Below are 25,390 nucleotides of genomic sequence, written 5' to 3'. Positions count from 1 at the left end.
ACCGAAGAAATGAAACGTTCTATTAGGAGGTGCTTAAGAGAGAGAGAGAGAGAGAGATAGCAATAGTGGATAGATAAAAAGTGTTCTTTGATCATAATATAGACCCATATTATTAGGCCTAGCTCCCAATAAAACAAAAGTATATATTAATCCCCTTATTATTAACTTTTCAGGGGGAACTTTTTGATAATTATAAGATTATTTGCACATGATAAAGTAGAGGGCCTATTCGTTCGATGAGGGCTCTCGATTGTTTGACAACTCTTGGTTTGGTCGATATATGGTTCGAAAGAGTACTCCCTATCAATCGTCCTGAAAGCTTTACTGCGTCACGAAATTTCCTCTTAGCTTCTTTTGTCGATCATTTGGGTAAGTTGATTCCTCGTTACTACACATCCGAAAACGATCATCGAAAGCTATGCTCGATCGTCTGCATCTTCTTCCTGAGTTGCCAATCTGCTTTGAGATTCGTGCGAACACATTTTTATGTGTATATATTTATTTTCTCAATTCTCTTGCTCCTTGGATGTTGTTCAACACAAGAGGATAAAAGAGTTTTTTAACATGTATAAAATGGTTATATGATATTATTGTGCAATAATGGACTTCCATGAATTTCCGTGTCCAGGCCATTATAAATAGGTTTTGGGGTAAGGAAGGTTTGCACCATTTCCATCTCTTCCAACTCTTTTGTCTCGTGTCCTTGTTTTTCATGATGTTTGGCGAATAAACTCTGCTTTCTCATAAGTGTCCTTCTCAGGCTATGAGTGATATGTGGGCGCAATCCCGTAAGTTAGACGTGAAGCGCAAACCAGCGGGTGAGGTATCTGCGGAAGAGACGAGTAAGAAGAAAGCTGTGTTCAGGCCTGGAGTTGGCGATCGCGAGAGTCGTCTTGGTTCTTTTGGTTTTCTTACGGGCCCTCCTCAGAAGAGGGCTGTAGGACAGGTGAGGCCGTCCTGAAGACCTTCCTGCGGGACCCTCGCCGAGGGTGAATGTTCCTGCTGCAGAAGAAAAATTGACTACTCAAGATGCTACGGGGGGTCGCAATTCCTCAAAGGAGTGCTGAGGAGGAGGCGGCTGAGCCAGAGATAGCTTTGACCGACTATTAGAGGTTTCTCTTCTTAAATTGGAGGACCAGAAAAGCTGGTGAGGACATTCTCTCTTATACTGCATCTGAATGGGGGCAGATTCTTGATATGTACTTTGAATAGTTTTTTACATCTCTCTTTTCAGCAACTGAGGTCCTGACTGTTGATTCTGTATCGGCAGATACCGAAGTTGGTCTTGAAGATGATGCAGCGGCGGCGGACCAGGTTGCGGTCGAGGGGATGAATCTGGGACAGGTTGCTGCGGGAGGAGATATGGCGGAGCTGAGCGTGCTTGAACAAGGTGCTGATCGGGACATCGAGGATCCGGGTGCTAGAGACCAGGATGCTGGTCGTCAAGCTTCCTATGGTGCCGCAAGGGAGGAGGAAGCGACCGGAGGGCACTGTGTGTCTTTGTACTTCATTCTTTGCAACCTTGCTGAAATGGAGCATTTTCTTCACTTCATGGGGTATCCCCAAGGAGACGGTGATAGGAGAATTACTGTGGTTCTGGAGAGGGTTGACCGGGTGGAGAGGGAAGTCATTGGACTGCACGAGGAGGTCGCGGCTTTTTGAGGGAAGTTATGTGTTTAAGTTCAAAGTTGTCGGCCGTTACAGAAGCCCTCGCCGCTCAGCCTAGGGACAACCAGAATGACCTTTTCAGGTTGGGCAACAAGTTTATGTATGACGACTTCTTCGTTGAGAGTTTGTCTCAGGCAAAGCTGATAACGATCGTCTAGTCCGATTTTTTCTTACTCAGATGTAATCGAGGTTCCCCCTCTTTTTGTAAATAAATAAGAAATGAAATAAAACAAAATATCTTTCAATTTCGTGTAATGATTACCTGGATGACATGTAGTCCTGTTGCATCAGTCACATCGGCGACGTTTCGACTTCCCAAGTATCCTATCCTGCATATATATATGTTTAGGGTTTAGGAAAGAAAAAGATTTTGACTAAACCCTAGACAAAATCTTTTTCTTTCATCATTCCTCTTCTTCCCCCGAGTTGTGCTGTCGTTTCTTCTTTTCTCTAGGTTTCGTCATCCTTTCCATCTTCTTTTCTACCCAACGCACTAGACTCCATGGTTCGAAAATGTTCCCAGGAGTCGCTCAGTTCGATTCCTGCAGCAGAGATTTTGGTTTTTTCTACGGCGGACGTAGAGGGGATCCAAGATCGTTGTGTTTTGGATCCCACAATTCTCTTGCGACAGACCGGCAGCTATGAACGGGTCGTGGATGAATCCTCTCATGACTTTGTCTTCTACAAGGACCATTTTAAGATGGTTATTCGGCTACCATTTTGTCAAGAGCCGCGTTCCATCTCAACTGCTATGACATTATTTCAGCTCAAATCCTTCCAAACTCGATCGCCGCTATTATGACTTATGTACTGGAAAATGCATCAAGAAAACTCAAGACTGGGTGGTTGACCGCCGAATCTACCAGGTTATTTATCATCGTCAGAGAATAAGAGTCTTTTGGACAAGCAAAGTTCAGGTTAGTGAAGTCCATGCACATCCTCTACTTTCCGTTGGTCTTCTGGACCATCATTAGGTTGGAGGAAACCTAGCTATTGTATTGTACTTCCTGAATGAACCCCACCTCCTATTTTCGCGCTTCCTCTCGGATGGGTCCTGCAAGTATCATGGTTGAACTCCTGATCTTCTACTTCATGAGTCAGGCTGATGGATCAACACTCAAACTGTGACACACGAAATCAATTAGCATGCCTGACATCCTAGTGGTTCTCTATGCGAAAACATCAATGTTTTCTCAGAGGGTTTGGATCAATAATTGCTTGTGATATGCATCAAAAGCTTCATTTATCAGAAAACATCTACCTAGTTCTCCTTCGACTGTCGGGACCTCGCGAGTGGCTTTGCTGGTCTCGAGGCCACCTTCCCTCGCGTCTTGGATGTCTAGGGGATCATGCTCTACGTTGATTATAGCCTGCAGGTAGCCGACCTGAGACTGCTCCAGGTCATCGTGAAGATTTCTCCATCCCAGAAAACTTGACAGAGATGTGGTGAGTAGAGACAACTCTAAAAGTGTTCAGCAGCGGTCGGCCGAATTACTCCCAGTGCTTTTCTCTCACCCGAGAATTCATATAGCGGACCAACAGACGCAGTCAGCAGATTGACAGTGAGGCCCAGCTTGTCGAATACTTGTATGAATAACACATTCAGGGAACTCTCCTTATCACTGAGAGATACTCCCTACCTGGTAATTGATTATTATCATCGTTATTACAATGGATTCATTTTATGGGTTTCCCTTTTGGGGGAAGATCCTCATAAGTGAAATAGATATGTGGATGATCCTTGGGCTTCAGGGCAAACGTGGCAGCACAGATTTCCCCTGTTTAATGCCGCTTCTCGCTTGCCCTCCTGGGTGGATCACTTCCTCCGAAGATTACGGACACGTACCCTGCAATGTGAATGATGTTGGTGCCAACGAGCCCATTAGTCGCTCCTCCCATAAGTGCCTTACCTTGACATTAGGTCGCGGCTCCATAGACGACGAATTTTTTCAAATTTCCCTCATTTATCAGCTCCTCGATCAAGCTTCGCAGGTGCCTGCACTCTTCCGTGTCGTGTCCTTAATCTTTGTGGTACTTACAGTACTTCCTACTATCTCGAAGGAAAGCCCCAACTCTCATCAGTGCCACCTTCCTAATGAAGTCCTTATCTTGGATGACGTCCACTATCTCTATCATGGATACCCTGAGCGGGGTTTTGCGGGGGACCTTGTAGTTATATTGGGGGTGTTCCAGATGGTATGACAACCAGTGGTTCAAGGACATGGGTTGTCACCACTAGTTCTCTCGGCGTTGCCTGGAGTGATTGTCAAGGAGATCCTCGTAGCGAGGTCGGTTTGACGGTTGCGCGCTTTGCCTGTGTTGTCCTCTGTTGTATTGTGGTGATCTTTTCTGGTGTCATTGTTCGACCGGCTCGAGGACTTTCTCATAAGAGACGATGAATCTGTTGGTCATCTCCAATTCTGCAAGTTCGGGTTGAAACGAAACCTCTCCAACCTTCTACTTGAGTCAGCGCGATTTGAGCCATGTCAGACTTCATGTCCTTGACATCTAACTTTTCACTCTAGAAACACGTGATAAACAATCATAAGCTATTGTTGGTCCCCTACTTCAGCTGCCAGAAGGATCAGACACTCTTCTTGGGCCTTAGGGCACTGGCGAACTGCGATAGGAAAATTTTTCTGAACTCCGCAAAACAGGTGATTATCCCAACAGGCAATCTGTCGAACCACCTCAATGTGGTCGATCTCAACGTCGTGAAGAAAAACTTTTACTTAAGAGCATCAGAAATTTTTAACAGACATATGAACGACTCGAACGATGTGAGATAGTTGTTAGGATCCAATCCTACTTTATACTTTCCAAGTCTGACATCTTGAACTTCTCCAGGGGTTTAACTCCGGAGACCTGTAGAGAGAAAGCATTCTCCGACAGTTTTCATACCTCGACCCGCATCAGTCGATTCCTCTCCTCCACGAGGGCGGATCCGGCGCTGTCTTGGTATAGACTGTCATCGGGCTTCTCCTGTAGGTGGATCCCCCTCCTTCCATTGTTGACCGATAGTTCTAGTCGCACCGATTCTCCTCCTAGAAATGGGGCGACTGCTAGGGCAGTGACTGCCTTAAGGACTTCTGCAAACTGTCCAGACATCTGGTTGATGAGTTGGGTTCTTAAGTCTAACAGACCTTGTTGAACAAATTCTTTCATGAACTCCCGGGTGCATGGTGTTTCTCCTTCGTCCCTCTAGCTGGACGCTCCCTATTGTTGTTTTTAGGCTCATCTTCTTGTTGACAATATGTTTCCATGCTTACCATACCTTAAATGACGGTGAATCCAAGAATGTCCGGGAACTTCATCCAAGGAATGTAACTTTCTATTAGGAATCACTTAAGAGAGAGAAAGAGAGAGAAAAAGAGAGAGAGAGAGAGAGAGCAATAGTAGACAGATAAAAATGTCATTTTTTTCATAATATGGATCCTTATTTATAGATCTAAGTCTCAATATTACAAAAGTATATATTACCCCCCTCATTATTAACATTTCAGGGGGAACTTATTCGTAAATACAAGGTTATTTGCATATAATAAAGCTGAGGGTCCATTCGATCAATGAGGGTCGCCGATCGTTTGATAAGCCTTAGTTCGCTCGATATATGGTCCGAAAGAGTACTCCCATCGATCGTCCTGCAGGCTAATTACTGCCCTACGAAGTTTTCTCTTGGCGTTTTCTATCGATCATTCGGGTAAGATGTTTCCTTCGCTACTACTCATCTAGAAATGATCGTCAAAAGCTATGCTCGATCAACCACATCTCCTTCTAGAGCCACCCATCTTCTTTAAGATTTGTGCGGACACATTTTTATGTGTACATCATACATAGCCACATTCTTATATATTTACATATCTCATATCGTGTTGCATCGAGTTGTTGGCAATGTTGATTGCTGACTTGTTGTCGCACCACAACTTCATTTGTGCTCCTTAGTCCACCTTGAATTCAACCAACAAAGCTCTCAAAGACATCATCTCAGCAACCCTTAATGCCATGGCCCTGTATCCTGCCTCTGTTGTTGACCTTGCTGCCGCTGACTATTTCTTGCTCTTCTAAGAGACTAAGTTGCCCCTTACAGACATGCAATATCCTAATGTGGATCTCCTGTCATCGGCATAACTTGCTCAGTAAGTCACAAAAGCCTTCAATGTCTACGTGTCCATTCTTCTTAAAGATCAACCCCTTTCCTGGTGCACTATTCAGGTATCTCAAGATCTGATACAATACATCCATTTGGCTCTTAGATTATGCATGTAGCGGCTCACCACACTTACTGCAAATAGATGTCGGGTCGAGTGTGGTACAGATAAATCTGACGGCCCACAAATCTCTGGTACCTCTCACAATTAATAGGTTCTCCTGCCTTTTGGGCTAATGCTCATGCTACATTATGCACCTTGATGAACAAATTATTTCAACAATACTTGAATCAGTTTGTTGTTGTCTACTTGGATGACAGTGGTTTATAGCAACACATTCCAATATCACTTGAGACATCTCCGATAAGTGTTCAAAGTTCTAAGAGAAAATAAGAAAGAAAAGTACATATTTGCCAAACAAAAAGTGATATTCTTAGGGCATAAGATAAAGGAAAGCATATGATGAAAGAAAGCAATATCAAAGCAATCCAAGATTGGGAGTACCTTACCAATGTATATGAGCTAAGATCCTCTCTGGGGCTTGTAAACTACTATCGGCGATTCATAAATGATTATTCTGCAAGAGCTACTCCACTAACGAACCTACTCAAGAAGAATAAATCATGGGAATGGAATACCAGGTGCCATGAAGCATTTGAAGACCTCAATAAGGAAATTAGTGAAGAGCCCGTACTTAGCCTTCCTGATCATACAAAGGTATATGAAGTGCATACTGATGCTTCTGACTTTGCTACAGAAGTACTCGTGCAAGACAGACACCGAATTGCCTATGAAAGTCGGAAACTTAATAAGGCGGAGCGTCACTACACAGTCCAGGAAAAGGAGATGATGACCATCATACATTGCCTTCGAGTATGGAGACATTACCTTTCCGGCTCCAAATTCAGGTTCATGATAGATAATATTGCCACCAGTTACTTTCAAACCCAAAAAAAGCTAAGTCCCAAGCAGGTAAGATAACATGATTTTGTGGCGGAATTTGATTACATATTGGAGTATAAGCCAGGAAAGACCAATGTAATAGTAGACGCACTAAGCCGAAAAAAAGAACTGGCAAGCATTTTGTAAATCTCTAGCTCCCTCATAAGCAGAATGAAAAAAGGGTTGAACTCTGATCCACAAGCCCAAACTGTTATTGCTTTGGTGAAGGAAAAACTAGAAAGTTCTGGATAGGTGAAGATATCATCTATACTAAAGGCCAATGCATCTGCGTACCAAGGAGGGGCAACTTAAGAAAGGAGCTAATCAAAGAATGCCAAGCCTCTTTATGGGCATGACATCCAGGTATGAATCGAACCCTAACAGTTCTAAAAGCAAATTATTATTGGCCAGGGAAAATGATGGGATAGAAGAATATGTTCGCACTCGTCTTGTTTGCCAACAAGACAAATTTGTCGTTCAACAACAAAAGAAGTTAGATGAATTTGGAAGCATCCTGGTCGTGGTGGATAGGTTCAACAAATATGCAATATTCATTGCTACTCCCATCGACTGTACTGCCGAAGAGGCTGCAAGGCTCTTTCTCGACAACATAGTAAAGCTATGGGGAATACCAAAAAACATTATCAGCGATCGAGATCCTCACTTCACTAACAGATTTTAAACCAAACTATTCAAATTTTTAGGGTCCGACCTAAACTTTTCTACTAGCTTTCATCCTCAAAGTGATGGCAGACCGAGAGAATCAATGCCCTTTTATATCTATATTTGCGTCACTATGTGAGTGCAAATCAACAAAATTGGGCCAAATTGCTGGATGTGACGCAATTCTCCCTCAATTTAAAAACAAGTGAAGCCATCAACAGGAGTCCTTTCGAGATAATCATAGGACAACAACCCATGACTCCCCTCTCCTATACAACCAACTATAAAGGAAAAAGTCCAATAGCCTTCAAGTTTGCCAAGTCCTGAAGTGACCAAAGTGAGCTAGCTCGAGCAATATTACACAAAGCAACAAGGAGGATGAAGAAGTAGGCAGACAAAAAGTGGAAGCATATCGAGTTTAAAGGAGATCTAGTCCTTGTAAAACTTCTACCCAACAATTCAAAACATTTCGAAAGGTACATAAATGATTGATTTGAAGATATGAAGGGTCATTCAAGGTAATGAATAAAGTGGTAAAAGTCTCCTACAAACTCAATCTTCCACCAAAACTAAAGATATATCCAGTCTTTCATGTAAGCATGCTGAAGCCCTATCATGAAGAAATGGAAGACCCGTTAAGAGGGATTTCAAAGAGAGCACCTACAATCGTAATCGCCTCCTTTGATAGAGAAGTTGAAGAAATAATGGCAGAAAAGGTACGAGGGATGCCAAACAACAAGGAGTATCTCATCATGTAGAGATGATTGTCTGATAGTGAAGCTAGCTGGGAGCAAAAAGAAAGACCAAAACAATTTAAAGAAAACATCTAACAATATCAAGAGAATGATGCAATGAGGGCATTGCGAGTTTAAGTAGTGTCATACTCTGCAATCTCCAAAAAAATTTGCAAGACAACCAAGAGATGGAAGATTCTAGAAAAGACCAGATGGAGGAGAGCAACTTCAGTAACTCTGGAAGACTCCACACATTCTAAAGAATGTTAGAAGGAAAAGATCCATGGAGAACTCAAGAATAACCTAGGACCTAGGGCTATGTATATACATAAAAGAATGATGTAGAACTATTTAGAAACTATACTATTCTAGAATATTCTCTTAGGCTTGGAGGGGAGGACTATAAATAAGAGTCCCTGCCCCTCATTTGGATCCATCCAAGGTTCCAAGCATTCAAGTGTTGTAATCACCCTTTCTTAGTGAAGTGTTCTTTTCTCCAATACTTCTCCCTATTATTCTTCCAAGAGTGTTGTGTGCTTACAAGTCCAAGACTTGTGAAGGTTAGCCAGATTTAGTGCAAAGAAGGGCGCTAAAGCCGCACGGATGACTTGGGATAATTTAGCACATGACAGGGAGCTGCAAAGGAGAGTGGACGCTCTGATATCAAATAAATAGAATTACACGCAATACCTAATTATTGTGTTATGGAATTAAATAGGTTATAAACCTTTTACAAAATAATTCTTTTTCACACATTACTCTAAAGAGGAATATTCTAATTTGATCGTTGAATTTTGTATCCATTAAATTTACGAGGGGGCATTTACATAAATACCAACAAATCTTATAAATTTACATATCTAACACCTAAACTTTACTCTTTACATTTATACCACCCAAATCATTCATAGCACACAAAGAAATACCACTATTTTAACTATTTAAAGGTGAAATACACTTTTTCATACAAAGGTAAAGTCGCATATATGTAAAAATTGAAGTTTAGGTGTTAGCTATGTACATGCATAAAAATCTAGTGTTATGTATGTAAATGTCCTTAAATTTATTTTAAAATGAGTGCACGATGAATTTTAACTGATTAATCATGTATTGCTGCACTAATCTCAAAATAAATTGAATGATAAAATTCATCATAATTAAAATTTCATCAGAATGTCATCACAATAACTTTTCTCCTGGTACATAGTAATTACCTTTCCTTTTATAATCCAGGTAGGGAAGCCTTCCAGTCCAGTAAGTGTGCATTCCTGAGCCATTTTTCTTCCTTTTCCAACACCTTCGGGAAAGCACTCAATATAATCTAGAATTTTTGCAGCTTCACGTCCGAACATCTAAATCAAAAGAGTATGATTGTGAGAATCAATTTTCATAAACTTCAGAAATTTTTTTGTGCAAAAACATATAAACAATTAAGCACAAATTGGGTGCAACTTTCTTGGTTCAAAATTTTCAGGGATGCTGACATTACATAAAAAAAAAATGCAACAGAGGAAAAATCTCAAGGGATAATCACAGAGAGAAGATGATGCAAATAGAAATTAAAACAAAACAGATTGGATGAAGAAGAAAATTGATCTTGATGTAATTGTAGTTTGAACACAGGCTATTGATGAATGAACTTGCTAATAGCAGTCCTAAAAACAATCCAGCCATATACACCGACGTACATGGCCTCAGCAGGACCACCTCTCCCGCACAAAATCCCAACTCTGCAGAAATAATGTCTTCTGCCTTTCTGTATACATAAAGCCTGTATTCGGTCTTCTCTTTAGTTGCAGTTATTACACTACTACAAAAGATAGCTTATTCACTTTCCTGTATGTCAATTCATCTGCTTTTCTCTTCTCTCAGATTTCTGATTCTAAATTTCATCTTGGTATCATAGCTACCTTAGCCCTCTGACAACCATTTCAATGGCATCCAACCTAACCAACGAACTTCGTAACAACTCCTCAATTCAGATCTCAGGCGATACTATAATTCCTCCTCAACTGAAGTTTCTGATGTCCAACAAAAAAAAAATCATTTCTACTCATCTAACTGCATGAAACTATCTCATCCGGAGCTCACAAAACTCTCAAATTTTTCAAGCTAAGGGTATCGATGGCTATCAGGAAGGTATCAACCACAAACCACCGAAATACCTAAAACACAATGATAATTCTGTTTCGCTCAACCCTCAATACACAACCTGGCAACTAGTGTACCAAAATCTTCCTGTTGCTTTATCCAACACGTGCTAAAATCTGGAATAGTTTAACCCATCGCCTTCAATCTAGAACCATTCCGTATTCTCCAACTAAAAAATAGAACTTCACCTCTCCATGCAGGACAAAACCATGACACAATATCTTGCTGAGGTTAAAGTCAAGGTAGACACCGTTGCTACAGCCAACACACAATTTAACCCCAAGGATGTTAGTTATCCTTTATACCCTGAATGATCCACCTTCAACTTACAATGCCTTGAAAATTGCAATTTGAACAAACTTTCAACCTGTCAGCTTAGATGATCTTTACTCACTTCTCTTTTCTGAAGAAGTAAATTTGGCAACTGAACACTTCCGCAAGACACAACTGTCCATTCCTGAATCCTTATTCCTCAAACAAGCTTTCACCTACCTCCAAAAAGGGTAGACTCAATAAGGTTTCAGCCATGGGTAACTTCTATAATCGTCAAACAAGTTTTCACCTACCTCCACCCAATGTGTTTTATTGTCTCATCATCCTCAATACAAAGGATATAGAAGTTACCATCCATCTACCAACAAATATTACATATCTCGACACGTTATTTTTCACGAAAATATTTTCCCCTATCGGTTTACCATTTCCTCTTCCACACATACACCTTGAACAGTAGTCACAACTTCATATCACCCCTCTCAGACTTCTACATCTAAAAACACCTTACCACCACCTAATATTTCAGTTCAGAAAAACTCACCTCCTACCACCCATCAACATCCAACTGACCCTTCACCTAATATACTGCCATCTTCATCCAATTTACCTGTTGATCCTCCTTATCATTCAGCCAAACAAATTCCCTTGCATCCCATGATCACACTCACTAAAGCAATCATCTCCAAACCTAAAAAAATTCTCGATTTGGCTCACTCTCTCACACCACCTACTGCTAAATCCTGTTTATGAGGCTGTCAAACTGGAATGCTAGTGCCAAGCAATATGAGAGGAGTTCCAAGCTATTCAACCTGGAATTTGTTCATCTCACCTCTCAACAAAATGTGCTCGATGGTTGTTTGACACATAAACTAAAGCTTGACACCAAACCTGTTTAGTGGCTCAAGATACAAACAGTAATATGAAATTAACTATTCTAAGACATTTAGGGTCCGTTTGGGGCGGCGGTGTGCCACCGCACCGCAGTTTTATCTATTTGAGTAAACTGCGTTGGAGGCGGTGTGCCTCCGCACCGCAGTTATATCTATTTGAGTAAACTGCGTTTTATCAGTTTTTTTCAAAAAGCTGCCGCTGAAATTTGCATTTTCCCACCACTTCTGGCTAGATGCGGCAGCAGTTTTCTAGCTGTGGTTTGACTTTACAAAAAAAAATTATAATAATCACCGCAACTTTTTGAGCATCAGATTATTATTCAACAGTTCACAACTGCTTTTTAATAAGCTGCAGTTGCCCCAAACAGACCCTTAGTCCGATGGTCAAAAAGGCTAATTTGCATTTTTTTTGTAGTGTCAACCTATCACACACATGGCCGGTCACTCAATTTGGCGTATCCAACGCATTCCTTCATGATGCTTCAAGAAACCATCTAGATGGCTCTCAAGAAACCATCTAGATGGATCAACCCAAGGGGATCATTAATACTGCCCATCCTACCTACATTTGTCAACTTAACAAAGCTCTCTAAGGTCTTAAGAAAACCCCATACCAATGAAAAGCCACTCTTACCCAAGATCTCTCTACTCTTGGCTTCCAACCCAGCTCAATTGACACCTTTCTCTTTCTTCACATCACCGAATCCACTCACATCTTCATTCTAATTTATGTTGATGATCCTCTGATCATTGGCAACAACACTTATCTCATCAATAATACAATCACCAAACTCTAACAACAGCTTCACATGTGCAATCTTGGTCCCATTTCCAAATTCCTCAACATTCAAATTCATAAGACACCGAACTTGGTCCCATCTCCCAATTCCTCAGCATTCAAATTCATAAGACGCCTAAAAGTCTTTATCTCTCCCAATCCAACCACATCACTAGCATTCTCAATCATGTAGGAATGCTATCAAGCAAAATGGCATCTACCCTATTCCTACCAAAACCATTTCCCCACCACCATCCGACTCACCCCTTCCAGAACCCCAACTCTAACACCACATAGTCGGATCCCTTCAATATTTCATAATCACTTGGCAGAATTTTTTCTTTTGCCATCAACAAGCTCTCCCAACACAAGCATCAACCCCTTCACACACATAATCAGCGACTAATGCAACTATTATGCCACCACAAACCAACAACTCTAGCTCTTCCTATCATCCAATCGGATCTTCAACTTCGTGTATTCTCTTGACTCAAATTGGGCGGGTAATCCACTGGATCGCGAATCAACCTCAGGCTACTACATTTTCCTTGGTGCCAACAGGATTTTCTAGACCTCCAAAAAGCAATCAACAATAGCTCGATCATCTACAAAAACAGTGTATAGTGCTCTTGACACTGCTGCCACAAAAATCATTTGGACTCATCATTTGCTTCAAGATTTTCCAGCATTAGTTCATCAATCTACCCCTCTGTGACAATGTATCAGCCATCTCTCTCGCCAACAATCTCATCTTTCATGCATGAAAGAAACACATTGAAATTGTCCACCACTTCAATAAGTACTGCATCAAGGCCGTGATTATTGTTGTCCATTATATGGCTTCTCAGGATCAGATTGCAGACTTGTTCACCAAACCACTACCAACTACCAGATTTCAACTGTTCTGCAATACGTTGGTGCTTCTAACAGGAATCATCAACTTGAGGGGGGTTAATAGCAGTCCTAAGAACACCTTCTCCACCGTATTAACTTTCTCCAGCAGGCCTACCACTCCACGCCTGAATCTACAAAATCCTAATTCACTCTACTAAAATATTCTGTGTCTTTCACCTTTTTGTATATATAGAACCTGCATTTACCCTTCTCTATAGTTGTAGTTATACTAGTGCAAATGAAGGCTTCTGCACTTTCTTGTATACTGAATCCATCTGCTCTTCTTTTCTCTCAGATTTCTGATTCTTAATTTCATCACTTGTCCTTAAGAATTGTTTACTGCGTTCTTGAAATCAGTCCAAGAGATTTGAATTGGGGTTGTCAATAGGCGGCTTAGAGAGAAAGGGTTAACAGTTTTAAATGGAGAGAATTTTGAGAGAGAGGTCATTCCATAAGGTTTGTGAGAACCCATTAAAGAGAAGGCTGCTAAGGAAGATGGAGAGATAAGAGAGAGAGAGAAAAGGGAGAGTAAGGAGCAATAACATATTCAAATTCTATCCAGGATTGATTATTAAATAGTATTTAAATTTATGAAATTTAAAGCTCAAATTCAGCAAGTCTTAAACACTATCAAATTTAACATACAAATAATCCTAAAACTAAACACATTCTAGTTAAAAAAAACCCTAAAAAAAATTCAAAAGACTAGAATATTCTAATATACATAAGAAGGCATGTACTTTTCATATCAACTCCTCAGAGCCAATAAAAATATTTTTCCAAAGAATTATGTAGCAGCCCTTCCCTAAAATCTCTTGTAATTTGAAGGTTTAAATTCAAATGCAGCTATGCATCAATTTTTGTTCTTCAGATGTCTTTTGGCCAAGTGTAGGGCAGTATCTAGCTATGTGATCACGCTGAAAATATTAATAGCATGTGTTGCAGCTAAGGCTATCAAAAAAAGCTCTCATGTTGGTCTCACTAAATAGCTCGTGCTCGATTCGTTCATTAAGCAAATGAGCATACACAAACAAAGTTTTTTAGATAGAATTATAAATGAGTTGAACACCAACAAATGTTTGTTCGTTCATGTTTAGCTCGATTAAATAATAAATTATTAATAGTCGTATAATATTAATATATTAAATTTTTTATACTATATTTAAAAATATATATTAAATAGCATGTGTTACAGCTAGGCTATCAAAAAAAGCTCTCATGTTGGTCTCACTAAATAGCTCGTGCTCGATTCGTTTGTTAAGCAAATGAGCATATACAAACAAAGATTTTTAAATAGATTTAAAAATGAGTTGAACACCAATAAATGTTTGTTTGTTCGTATTTAGCTCGATTTGACTCAAATTAATTAAATAATAAATTATTAATAGTCGTATAATATTAATATGTTAAATTTTTTATACTATATTTAAAAATATATATTAAATTTTATTAGTTTTTAAAATGATTTGAGCTAGTTTTAGAAATTTGGTGTCAGATATGTAAATACATAAGAATTGTGTGGAATGTATGTAAATGCCCGAAAAATTTGCAGACGCTCACCCGCCCTCCCGCCCCGTGATCTCGCACGATTTAGCCCTCCCGCCCCGTGATCTCGCACGATTCAGCCCTCTCAGGTTTAATCCCACAATGAGAATAAGTGAAAAAAACTTAAAATATGCTCTTTAAAATGTAAAAATCGATTTCAACTTTTTAGAAGCCAATGAAGCTAAAATGGTATTATTCTCTCTTAGAGTTCTAAATAAAAATAATTTTTTTTATAATTTACTTATATTATTTAATTTATTAAATTTTAATTAATTATTATTTCAAGAAAAACACGAGCTTAATTTGAACAAACGAGTTTGAATTTAGCCGATCACGAGCTATTTTGAACACGAGCTGACCATGAACGACAAAAAAAATCAAACGAGTCGAACACAGACAAACCTCAGGCTCCTTCAAGTTCTGCCCAGTTACACCCCTAGTTGTAACCTATCAGTACTCACCCTTATGTTGTCTTACACATCTAATACATGAAACTACGATACCATAAGTCTTGCCACTACTAAATCCACCTAAACTGAATCTAGACTTTTTCCAAAATTAAACGGTTATTTACTTTTAATCTACTATAACATTTTGTATTTTTCAACGATATTAACATTTACATATTATTTAAAGATATATGTATGTACGTATGTATGTATGTCAAATTGTCATGGAACATAGACCTTTTTATTGTACCCACTGTAAGATGTTTGGGCATACCTTTGACAAATATCACATGCCCCATCCTGCTCTGGACACATCTGCTCCACCTGTGGAGGAAATTACCACAAGACATGAATTGATGTCTAATTTAATTGCTCTTGGGAACCCCCCTAACAATACTATTTATGTTTCTGAATCCATGAATTGATGTGTTGTCGGATGGTTCTGCTGGGCAACCTACACCTTCAAACCTTATTGTAAACAGTATTGACGGATCATTACCTACAAAGAATAATGTTCGAACCAATAATCAGAAGAGCCTTGCAGCTCCTCATCTTCAGGAAGCATCCAGTGCAGAAGCGATAATTCATACTTCACATACACTAGAACCTATTGTGGTTACAACGGTTGACAATCTTTCTACTGCGGTTCTATCACCTCATCCGAAGGAGCAAGTCGTTATTGTTAGTCAGACATAAGGGACTCATCAGCTTATATATGCCCGACAATCTATTGACCAACACACTGATCAGATGAGTCAGTCTTTGGATGAAGAATGACAGGTTTACACACTCAAGAGAAAGAAAATGAATGAAGATCTAATTGAGCTCAGGAATCTAATGGATGATACAGTGGTTGCTTCAAGTAATGACACACAACTCACTAATTTGTTAGCTGGCTCCATTCCTAGATTTAGAGGTAGAGACAAGACTAAATTGGGTCGTCCCTAACTTTTTGCACATTTTAGTGGTTTTAGTTTTTAGTCTTATATGTATCTTTTCTTTTTTAAGGATTTTTGCGTTGTATCGTGTGCGTAGGGTGTTGTTTTTTGGGCCCACTCATACAACTATCCGTATCTTTTCCCTACTTATATCACAACAATATATATATATATATATATATATATATATATATAGATAGATAAATAGATATATTATACTAAATTGAATGATATACACACATGAAGGATACAAGTTATATAGATTGTTTACATGTTCATATTATCAATGATGGGTTATGCTCATTTATGATACTAGTTAGGGACGCTAAATTACAAGTACATGTATACTAGAAAAAGTTATTAATATCGATGCACTTTTATTTGCTAAAAATTTTCACTGATTTATTTTGTACGACTCACGTTCATATTGTTTATTTATTCATTATATTACTATACATTACTCTCTGACTATTGATAGTTCACTGTATTTTAAATTAATATTTTTAAGTGAAATTATAGGGTAAAAATGAGAAAAAAGGAGAGCTTCTATAGAAGATGGGGTCAACAAATAGGAAAGTAAATTTGATGTGTTAATTAAATTTTCTTTTCTGCAATGATTCTTTTTTTACCATTGGATTTAAAGATATTAGATAAATTTCATTTTCACTGTCCACACCTATTCCAGCCTTGAAAATTTCAAACTGGGTCAGTGCAACATTGACAATCTCCATCTCGAAATAAGACACCATTAAAACTTCAAAAAAAATAATCTCGCGATCTCTTCACAACTTGATGCCCAAATTATGACGAAAGCTGTTTCTCATAAACTTCTTTAAAGTTTATGATTAGATTGACTATTCCCATTATGATCTAATCCCTGGATCGTAATGTCACGTCATATACCTACCCATAATCCACCATGGGATCTATTGGAGCATGTCCAAAAAAGAAATGCTAAGTACATGTTCCATGCAAAATCCTTATTAAATGGACAAAAAATCCAAAAATTCATTCATGTAAAATAAAATAGAATAAAAACAGATTATATTCATGCTTTTCCATGCATTATATGACCTAATAAAATGAGAAAGAAAGTATTTTACTTTTTTTCTTCAAGACAGTTCTATTAAACTATATAATTGGCTCAAGTTAACCTGGTCTTAACTTGGTCCATCGTAAGATCAAGTCAAATTGCTCAAGTCAGGTCAAATTTGGTTTTGGCAGATTTACAGAGCTAAATTTACCTTCATTTCTTACTCTCAATAAAGAAAGAAAAACAAGTCAAAATATACCTCAACTATACAAAAACCCAGCCCAATCCTACCTAAAATAAATCACTATGCAAGGAAAATTATTGCGTTGAAGATGAGGATCATGGAGCTACAAACAAACTAGCATCAGCATGTTGTGCTCGGTACAAGAAAATCAAAATGCACCAGCACCAGAATGTTTGCATTAGTGTATAGACAGATGTATGCTTACTCACATATATTTATGCATGAGCGCTTTTAAATACCAAATGTACAGACGATATACTTTCTTCTCAAATATGTAAGTTTATAAAATTGATCAATATATATAAACGTTCACCAAGCACAAGCCATCCCTTCCTAAAATTTTTAATCATCTAGCTGGCCATCCCTTCCTAAAATTTTTAATCATCTAGCTGGGCAAGCTGTTGTTAACTACTTTAAGCGTAATTTTTCCGGAGAAGGAAGCTGTAATCACATTGTAGGGCAGTGATAAAAATGTATGGCCATAAATAGCACTAAAAGCAGTGTCTTCAAGGGCTATATGGTTTGTCCAAAGCACTAAGCTAGGACTTACTGCACGTTGTAAAATACAACATAATAGAGTAAAAAAAAAGGAAACCATCATCAGACCTCTAAGAAAATACTATTTGAAAATTAAGAGAATACTGTATAATTGTCTTACTATAGCAAAGTAGCTGTGACAGCAAATACATGAGAAAGTAAATTTTTAGCGCAGAATTTGAACAGTCTTCCCCTTTAAAAGAAAAGGGCACCATGAGCTATTCAACTGGGGATAAATATATATAGGAAAGTATAGGAAAGTACAAAAATAATACCTGTTTCTGTTCCACGCAATGAGAACACCAGAAGGCCCCATACATCTTAGCACCTATAGAATGTAAGTGTTTTGCCAAAGCTATTGTCCAAGTGGTTGACTGCTCAGTAATCTCTGTTTCATACGGTTCAAGGATCATGTCACTTGACCTGTGTAGTCTCAAAAGAAAAAGATAAATAAACATTTGGGAACTTTAACAAGCTAAATAAGTCGGATATGGGTTTTTCATTACTCTGACAGTTGCCAATGATCTCCCCAAAATGAAAAAAAAAAAAGAAACAGAAAAAGATATGTATGGTAGTTTTAGGTTAATATAATTAAAAATGCAAATGAACATACCATGCTAAACTGTGATCACATGAACATACAGAAGGAACTAGAGTTAACTCCATTGCTATTGTAGAAGTTTAACACATAATAAACCTTATTACATGAAGAAGGTTTGAGGTTTCCTTCCACCGCTAGAGTAGCCCCACCTCTTCCCTATTCTAAGCCTGCAGGGAAACTCCTCTTCGATGTCTATCCACCGAGGTCCACATCTCCTGCCCACAAGGGCCAGCTTTATTGGCCTTTCCCTTCACCATCCTTTCATTTCTCCCATTTACGTCTGCTGCCATGCTATCCTTCCTTGCTCAATAAGCACCCCTCTAACTTGCGACCCAACAACCTCCATGGTGACAAGATCATCTTCAGGTCAAAAGAATTTGCTCGTTCTAGATAATATCAAGAGTATCAATCTCACTAATGTTATGATGCTGCTCTTTGGAGACATTATCAAACTTATCTGCCTCACCAATGCAACAGTGCAAACCTCATAACTTCAACTGGCAACGAGATTCTCCCCTAACTCACCAGTCATTCCAAAACCTACTTGCAAGCTATTGATATCGATGGAGAGTCTCCATCTAACTAGGTTGACCATTTCAACAGCGTCAACATGACCACTCAGTGACAATACATGGCTACAACATGGGTTTTTGTGTGCAATTGGAGAGTAACAAAATTGTGTTAGTGGATACAATATGGTGGCAAACATCAAAATGGGAAAGGCACAAAAATCCTTAGTATCACACAGACTACCCTCTCTTCCTCCCACCTCCTAGTGACCAACTTTATTCTACCTCTTAACGAAGACGCAACACTCGCTCCCACTTGCAACACCATCAATATCATTGATCAATGACAAGGCACCATTACAACAACATGGATTCTAGAGTGTAGGTGAAAAAGATCGAACTTGTGTTAGTAGCATAGTAGTGGCAAACCTTAGCAACACCGCTTCTCAACAAACAACTTTTCTTGAGCCAGCTCAAGACCTTAAACAAATTTTTAGATTGGTGACCAGTTCATCTACAACAAGGCTAGTTGTGCTTGCTCAGCTCACCTTTTGTTGATTCCCCGCCAATCTACCTTTTTCTAGGCTAAAGCTTTATCACTTGGTCACTCCATTGCAGACATGCGGGCACGTAACACGTGCATTTAACCTCCCCTTTGCACGTGGCTTGTCCCTTATGAGTGCATGCCCAACACGACCAATAACATGATGACTCATCACCGATAACAGCTAAACAACTACTGATGAACCACAACATGGCATACTCCAGCGCTTTTACAAGATCCAAGTGACCATCTTTTATCTTTATTCTTCATTAATCACTTCATCAGAGGCTCGCCAACAAGGATCAATCAAATTCCCTTATTAGAAAGAATGCTGTAATAAAAAGCTTGCTTTCAAAATGAGAAAGCTTAGGAACCGCTTGAAAGTAGCCTTTAACATGGATAAAGGCTTTCTCATCTTCAGATTCTCCTCTTAAGCGGATCAATCAATATGTTCACTCATTCTGTGATAATGCTAGCTCAATTTCACGTCTTAGATTAAACAAACCCAAGGACGGAATTGACTAGTGTTAAATTTCCCAACCACAATCTATATTGTTGGACTATCTTGAAACCTCTACACTTGCGAGTAACATTGGTTCCCCATTTCCATACAACATTCCCTCTAACACGCTCCAAAATCAGCTTTATTAAGGTTTGCAATGAGGTCTTAGCTTTTGTTGTTTCACGATCCGGCCCGGAGCTTAGAATTAACTAAGACGAGAACAGACGGTCTGATAGTGTTAACATTTAATCTATCAACAGAATTATAGAATTTTTCAAAATATAAAAGAGACATTAAGAATTCCATAATTTCATATAAGGAGATTTAAATTATCTAACAATAATAGAAAAAATCTGCAAAACAAATCTCAATCCACACAACAATATATCACTATCTAAAGAAACAGTGCAAAAAGAAACTACAAACACGTCATAAACTAGCATCTATCAGCTGCAGTCCTAATGTACAATGAGTCAGTTTGGCGTGACAGCATAGCTGCGATGGAGTGGGAAAACACATTTCCACTAATTTGGTTCCGACAGTGCACATTTTTACATTTGTCTTCGATGAAACTCCCGTAAATGCAGATCACAAATTTGACCCCGCAGTCCGCATTTTTACGCTATTTTTTATCCTGTCCCCCATGTCTCTGCACTAGCCTCTCCTTCGTGTCTCCACCTCTCTTGTTTATCTGCCTCTCTCATGTCTTTGCCCTAAGGGTCCTTTCCTCTATCACGTTTTTGCCGTAAGAAGTCCTCTTCCATCACAACTCCGTTTAGTTCCATTGCTCTCCTACGGTACACTCAATCATTTATCTTTGTGGTTTGAGGTTGATTTGGACTGTCTGGCTTTCTCTGTGATATTTTTGGCTTTGCACTACTATAAAAATCAATATTCTACTACCATTATGATGGGATTTTGGATTTTGGTATCATCTATCATTTTTGTTGTTGTTTGTGCCCTTTGCTCTACCAGGTTTGTGGTTTTAGGGACCTGTGACTTGCTTTTTTCGGTTTATGGCCCCTGGAATGAATGGATTTGAGATTTGTAGGCTATGGAATGAATGGAATTGGATTTTGTCGCCTCTAGAATGATTGGACTCGGAATGCTCTTATCTCTGTCAATTTTGGAGGCTGGGAAGCTCTTTCTGGTTTATGGCCTCTATGTATGCTTCATTTCTCAATTTGGTTGGTCTGGGTGAGTTGCCCTCTTTCTCGGATGGAATGTTCTATCTGTTTGGCGGCCTCCGGGTGTTTGGGGTGGTTGGGTGGTGATGTGTAGGTGGTAGGTGTGGGTGGAGTGTGGGTGTGGTGGTGGTATGTGTACATAGAAGTGATGTTGGTGGTGTGTTGATAAAATGGTGGTGGTTTCTTAGTGTAGTGGTGGTGTGTCGATTGTGTGGTGGTGCTGGTTTGTTGGTGTGGTGGTGGTGGTGTGTTGAGTTGGAGGTGGTGGTAGTGTGTTGGGTTGGAGGTGGAGGTGGTGGCGGTGGTGGTGTTGGTCGTGATGATGTGGTGGTGGTTTGATGGTGGTGTGTAGGCGATATGCATGGTGGTGTGTTGGTCGTGATGATGTGGTGATGGTTGGGAGCTGGTGTGTTGGGGTTATGTGTGGTGGTGTGGTGGTGTGGTGGGGGTAGTGTATGTACATGGGAATGATGGTGTGATGGTGTGTTGGTGTGGAGGTAGTGTATGTACATGGGAGTGGTGGTGCATTGATGGTGTTGTGGTGTTGGTGGTTTGTTGATGTGGTAGATGGGAGTGATGGTGGTGTGTTGATTGTGTGGTGGTGGAAGTTTGTTGTGGTGGTGGTGGTGTGTTGGGTTGGAGAGGGTGGTGGTAGTGTGGGTGGTAGTGTGTTGGTCGTGATGATGTAATAGTGGTTAGGTGGTGGTGTTGATGATGTGATGGTGGAAGTGTGTTGGTGTTGATGATGCGGTGATGGTAGTGTATTGGTGTTGATGATGCGGTGGTGGTGGTTTGGTGGTATGGTGGTGTTGATGATATGGTGGTGGTGATGAGTTGATGTTGGTATTGTTGGTGACATATTAATAGATTTCAGATGTTTCTTTTCTATTACTTTTTTGAGTTTTGGAATTTTAAATGAGACTTTGTGTTCATGAGATAACCTTATAATATAAGCCACACATTTATGTTGCTTGGTTCTTTTCATGTTAACAGTCGTCATGGTTAAGACTAAAAAAATTGGTTCGCCAAACAAGTGATATAATGAGGTGAAGCTAATTTTTTGTGATCTGTCTTAAAGAGATGGAATTGTGAAACAGGTCAACCACCTACTCTAACAAGGATGACAAAATATAATAAAAAAGTTCAAGAAGAGCATAAGAAGGGAATATGATATAATGCAATTAAAAAATAATTAAGATCAATTGAAAAAGAACTGAAAATTATGGAAAAAGTTAAAGCAAGGTTCCATTGAATGGGTGGTTGGGAACCGGTAAAACGAACTATTGATGCATCAAAAGAATGATGATCAAAAGATTGGATGTGAGAATTTATGAAACGTCCAATCCTTCATATTTTTTTTTCAATTACATCAACCTGTCGTTCATTCATAATTTGTAGATAGTGTCAAATGCCAAAAAATTTAAACTCAGCGGCATTGACCCTAAGCTTGAACAAAATTTAGATTGTATGTTTGGTCGAGTCGTGGCCACGAATGATCATGCATGGGTCCCAAGCGAGAAAGGGTTTGTTGAGCATATAGAGGTCGAGCAAACTGCTGACTCAAATAAAGGCCCCAACCATAACCTCAATGAAATTGAATCTACTAGTCGATCCAAGCATCATAGGGTTGAGAAAAAGAAAAAAAAAGGAGTTTTCATTAGAAATCAAATTTTACAGTTGGTTGCTTTATGCACTGATACACCTAAAATATATAACATTTTTAGATATATTTTTATACCTATTTTTGAGATATTGCGCTTTAATGAAATGTGTTTTTGTGTTTTTCTTTCAGGTACAAGTAAAAAGGTGAAAAATGTTTAGAGGAAAGGGCAAAAAATGCTTAAAAAAGTGAAAAAAGATTGAATTTGGACCAAAAAGCGGAAAAAATGTGCAAAAGTGTTTTGACGCCTAAGCGCCAGATCCAGCCCTTAAGCGCCGGGTGAACAGAGAAGGCCGCGCCTAAGCGCCAGAGACCCCGCGTTTAAGCGCCCGTGGCAATTATTGGAAGAGTAAATTCGATTTTTGCAAATTTTGAAGAGATTTTTTAGGCACCTATTGGCTTAATAGGTGGTTACAATCACCATGGATGAAAATTATTGCGAAAGAATGCATCTCTTGAGGAAATACATCGAATCAAGACACATTTTGAAGAGATATCAAGACACCTTTTGGTAAATTATAAAAGAAAGAAGATTGGGACTTTGAAAGAGGTCCTGAAAGTACTGAAAAAGTTTTGAAAGTTCAAAAATTGGGGAGTTAGTTGGAGAGATTTTTTCAGGCACCACATATTTATCAATATTTATCATTTTTTTATTTTAATTTTATATTGAGTGTTGTAAAAGAGAATAAATTCAAAGGAACTTCAAGAGTTTGGTGGAGCACTTGAGATAAGTTTTTATCTTTTATTTTAGACTGCTTTTGGTTTTAATTGAGACTTGTTGTTGATTTGATAATGATTTCTACTTTTAAACTAAAGTGTGGTTTTATTTTCTCCATGGATTATGAGTAGTTTTCTTTATCTTTTTTCTTAAAATGATAAGTAATTAAATGTTAGATGGAAATTATGGAGAATATTGATCTTTAATATTAAAAGAAGTTATGATGATTTAAATCCATGCACTTCATTTACTTCTTGATTTTGCCAATCCAGATGTTAAAATTTGTTGTGAGAACATGTAAGAATCGAGCTGGTATTGTCTCAGTCAATAGTTGGAAAGAATCACATGAGATTGTATGAATGAGAATGTAGTTCATATGATTAAGTGCAAATAAATAGGAAAATATTCATTGAAGGGTGTAAAGTTAGAGGACTTTAAAGTGACAGATTAAAACCCCAAATTGATTTATTGTTTTAGGTTCTGATACGAAATGTTAGCCCTCAGGTGGTGGGAATCGAGGGAACTCTAGAATGAGAGCTAGTATATTCCCTGCCTAACGAGTCTTCAGAACTATTCAAACTTTAAATTAGTCAATATTCTTTATATCTCTAGTAAGGGTAAAGAATATTATTGCTCATATTTGACACAATACAATATGCATACATCCACAACAGAATTCCTATACTTATTACTGATTCATGATAAGGAGAAAGATATTTTCATATTTAGTGCTTTTCTTCTGCAAAAACTCAAGTTATCTTTTTAAGTTTGTACTGTTTTTGTCAAAATATTAAAAATACCAAAAAATATTTAAACTTTCTTTACTGAGAAAATGTCTTTAACTTAAATAATTATCTTTTTAAAATAGAAAATTTTCCAAAAAGTACATATTGCATATATTCCCTGTGGGTTCAATATTCAGGTTTTAATCAAAAAGTCTTGTATTACTTGATAACGATACGTATACTTGCGTAGTATCCTAATATAAATTAAAAGTTAAATTCTTATTTTTCTTCAGAATCAATTTTTTCGTTTTATTGCAAAATAAGAAAATTTAAGTGAAAAATATAATCAAAATTATTATTATACTATTGCATATAAGCAGTTATCGGGGATCATGCACCAATGACCCTAGCACATCACAACCAGCTTCTATTCAGTAAGTCATGTGAATTTTGGAAGCAACTGCAAAAATTCATGAGGACATGCCGCTTTACTTGTCTTTATGAAGTTGCTTGAAGACCCGACACAGAGAGAGTTCTTTATGTCGATGACCCCTGACCGTAGACTCAACTACTTACGTTATTTCCACGACAACCGGAAAGCATAAATTTTATTTTATTTGTTGGACACTTTATGCTTTACTTTTATGGAGATATTATTTGTGCTACTATTATTATACTTGAGTTTTATTTCTTAGATACTTTCTCTTTGATTTTTATGGCGTCGTGTTTACAAGCAATACAAGCTTTTTATTGCTTTTGAAACTTTCGTTATCATTGTTTTTTGTTTAATGCATGTTCTAGCTAATTTGGTGATATTTATATGTTGTAGCTGCATAAACAATTAATAACATGAATAGAAAAAGACTGAAGAAAAATTGCAGCTGCATTATGCTTAATATATGAGTATTACAAATCATATATCGCTCGCTCTCCTTGCATGACATCAACATACATAGGTGATAAGTGGGTTGGGAAGTTACTTGCGAGTGTCGGCGCTTAAAAAAAAGGGGAGGAAGGGAAAGGGAGTTTTGGGTGTTTGGGGGTCGCCCGGAAG

The 25,390-nt window shown here is 38.5% G+C and overlaps 1 protein-coding gene across 3 annotated transcripts in view; it reads right to left on the bottom strand.

Annotated features, from left to right (window-relative positions):
- Nucleotides 1–25,390, bottom strand: part of LOC110036437 (thiol-disulfide oxidoreductase LTO1) — a 70,996-nt gene that overhangs the window by 704 nt on the left and 44,902 nt on the right. For all 3 annotated transcript variants that reach the window (XM_020740879.1, XM_020740881.1, XM_020740882.1), the window contains exons 5-6: nt 18,166–18,313; nt 9,370–9,507 (exon numbers count right to left, since the gene is read on the bottom strand). In XM_020740879.1, the coding sequence (XP_020596538.1) occupies nt 9,370–9,507; nt 18,166–18,313 (286 nt within the window). The remainder of the gene's footprint in view (nt 1–9,369; nt 9,508–18,165; nt 18,314–25,390) is intronic.

Source organism: Phalaenopsis equestris, unplaced genomic scaffold, assembly GCF_001263595.1.
Source record: "Phalaenopsis equestris unplaced genomic scaffold, ASM126359v1 Scaffold206503, whole genome shotgun sequence".
NCBI lineage: Eukaryota > Viridiplantae > Streptophyta > Magnoliopsida > Asparagales > Orchidaceae > Phalaenopsis > Phalaenopsis equestris.
Note: the sequence above shows the minus strand (reverse complement) of the source record. Positions and strands in the feature narration are given on the sequence as shown.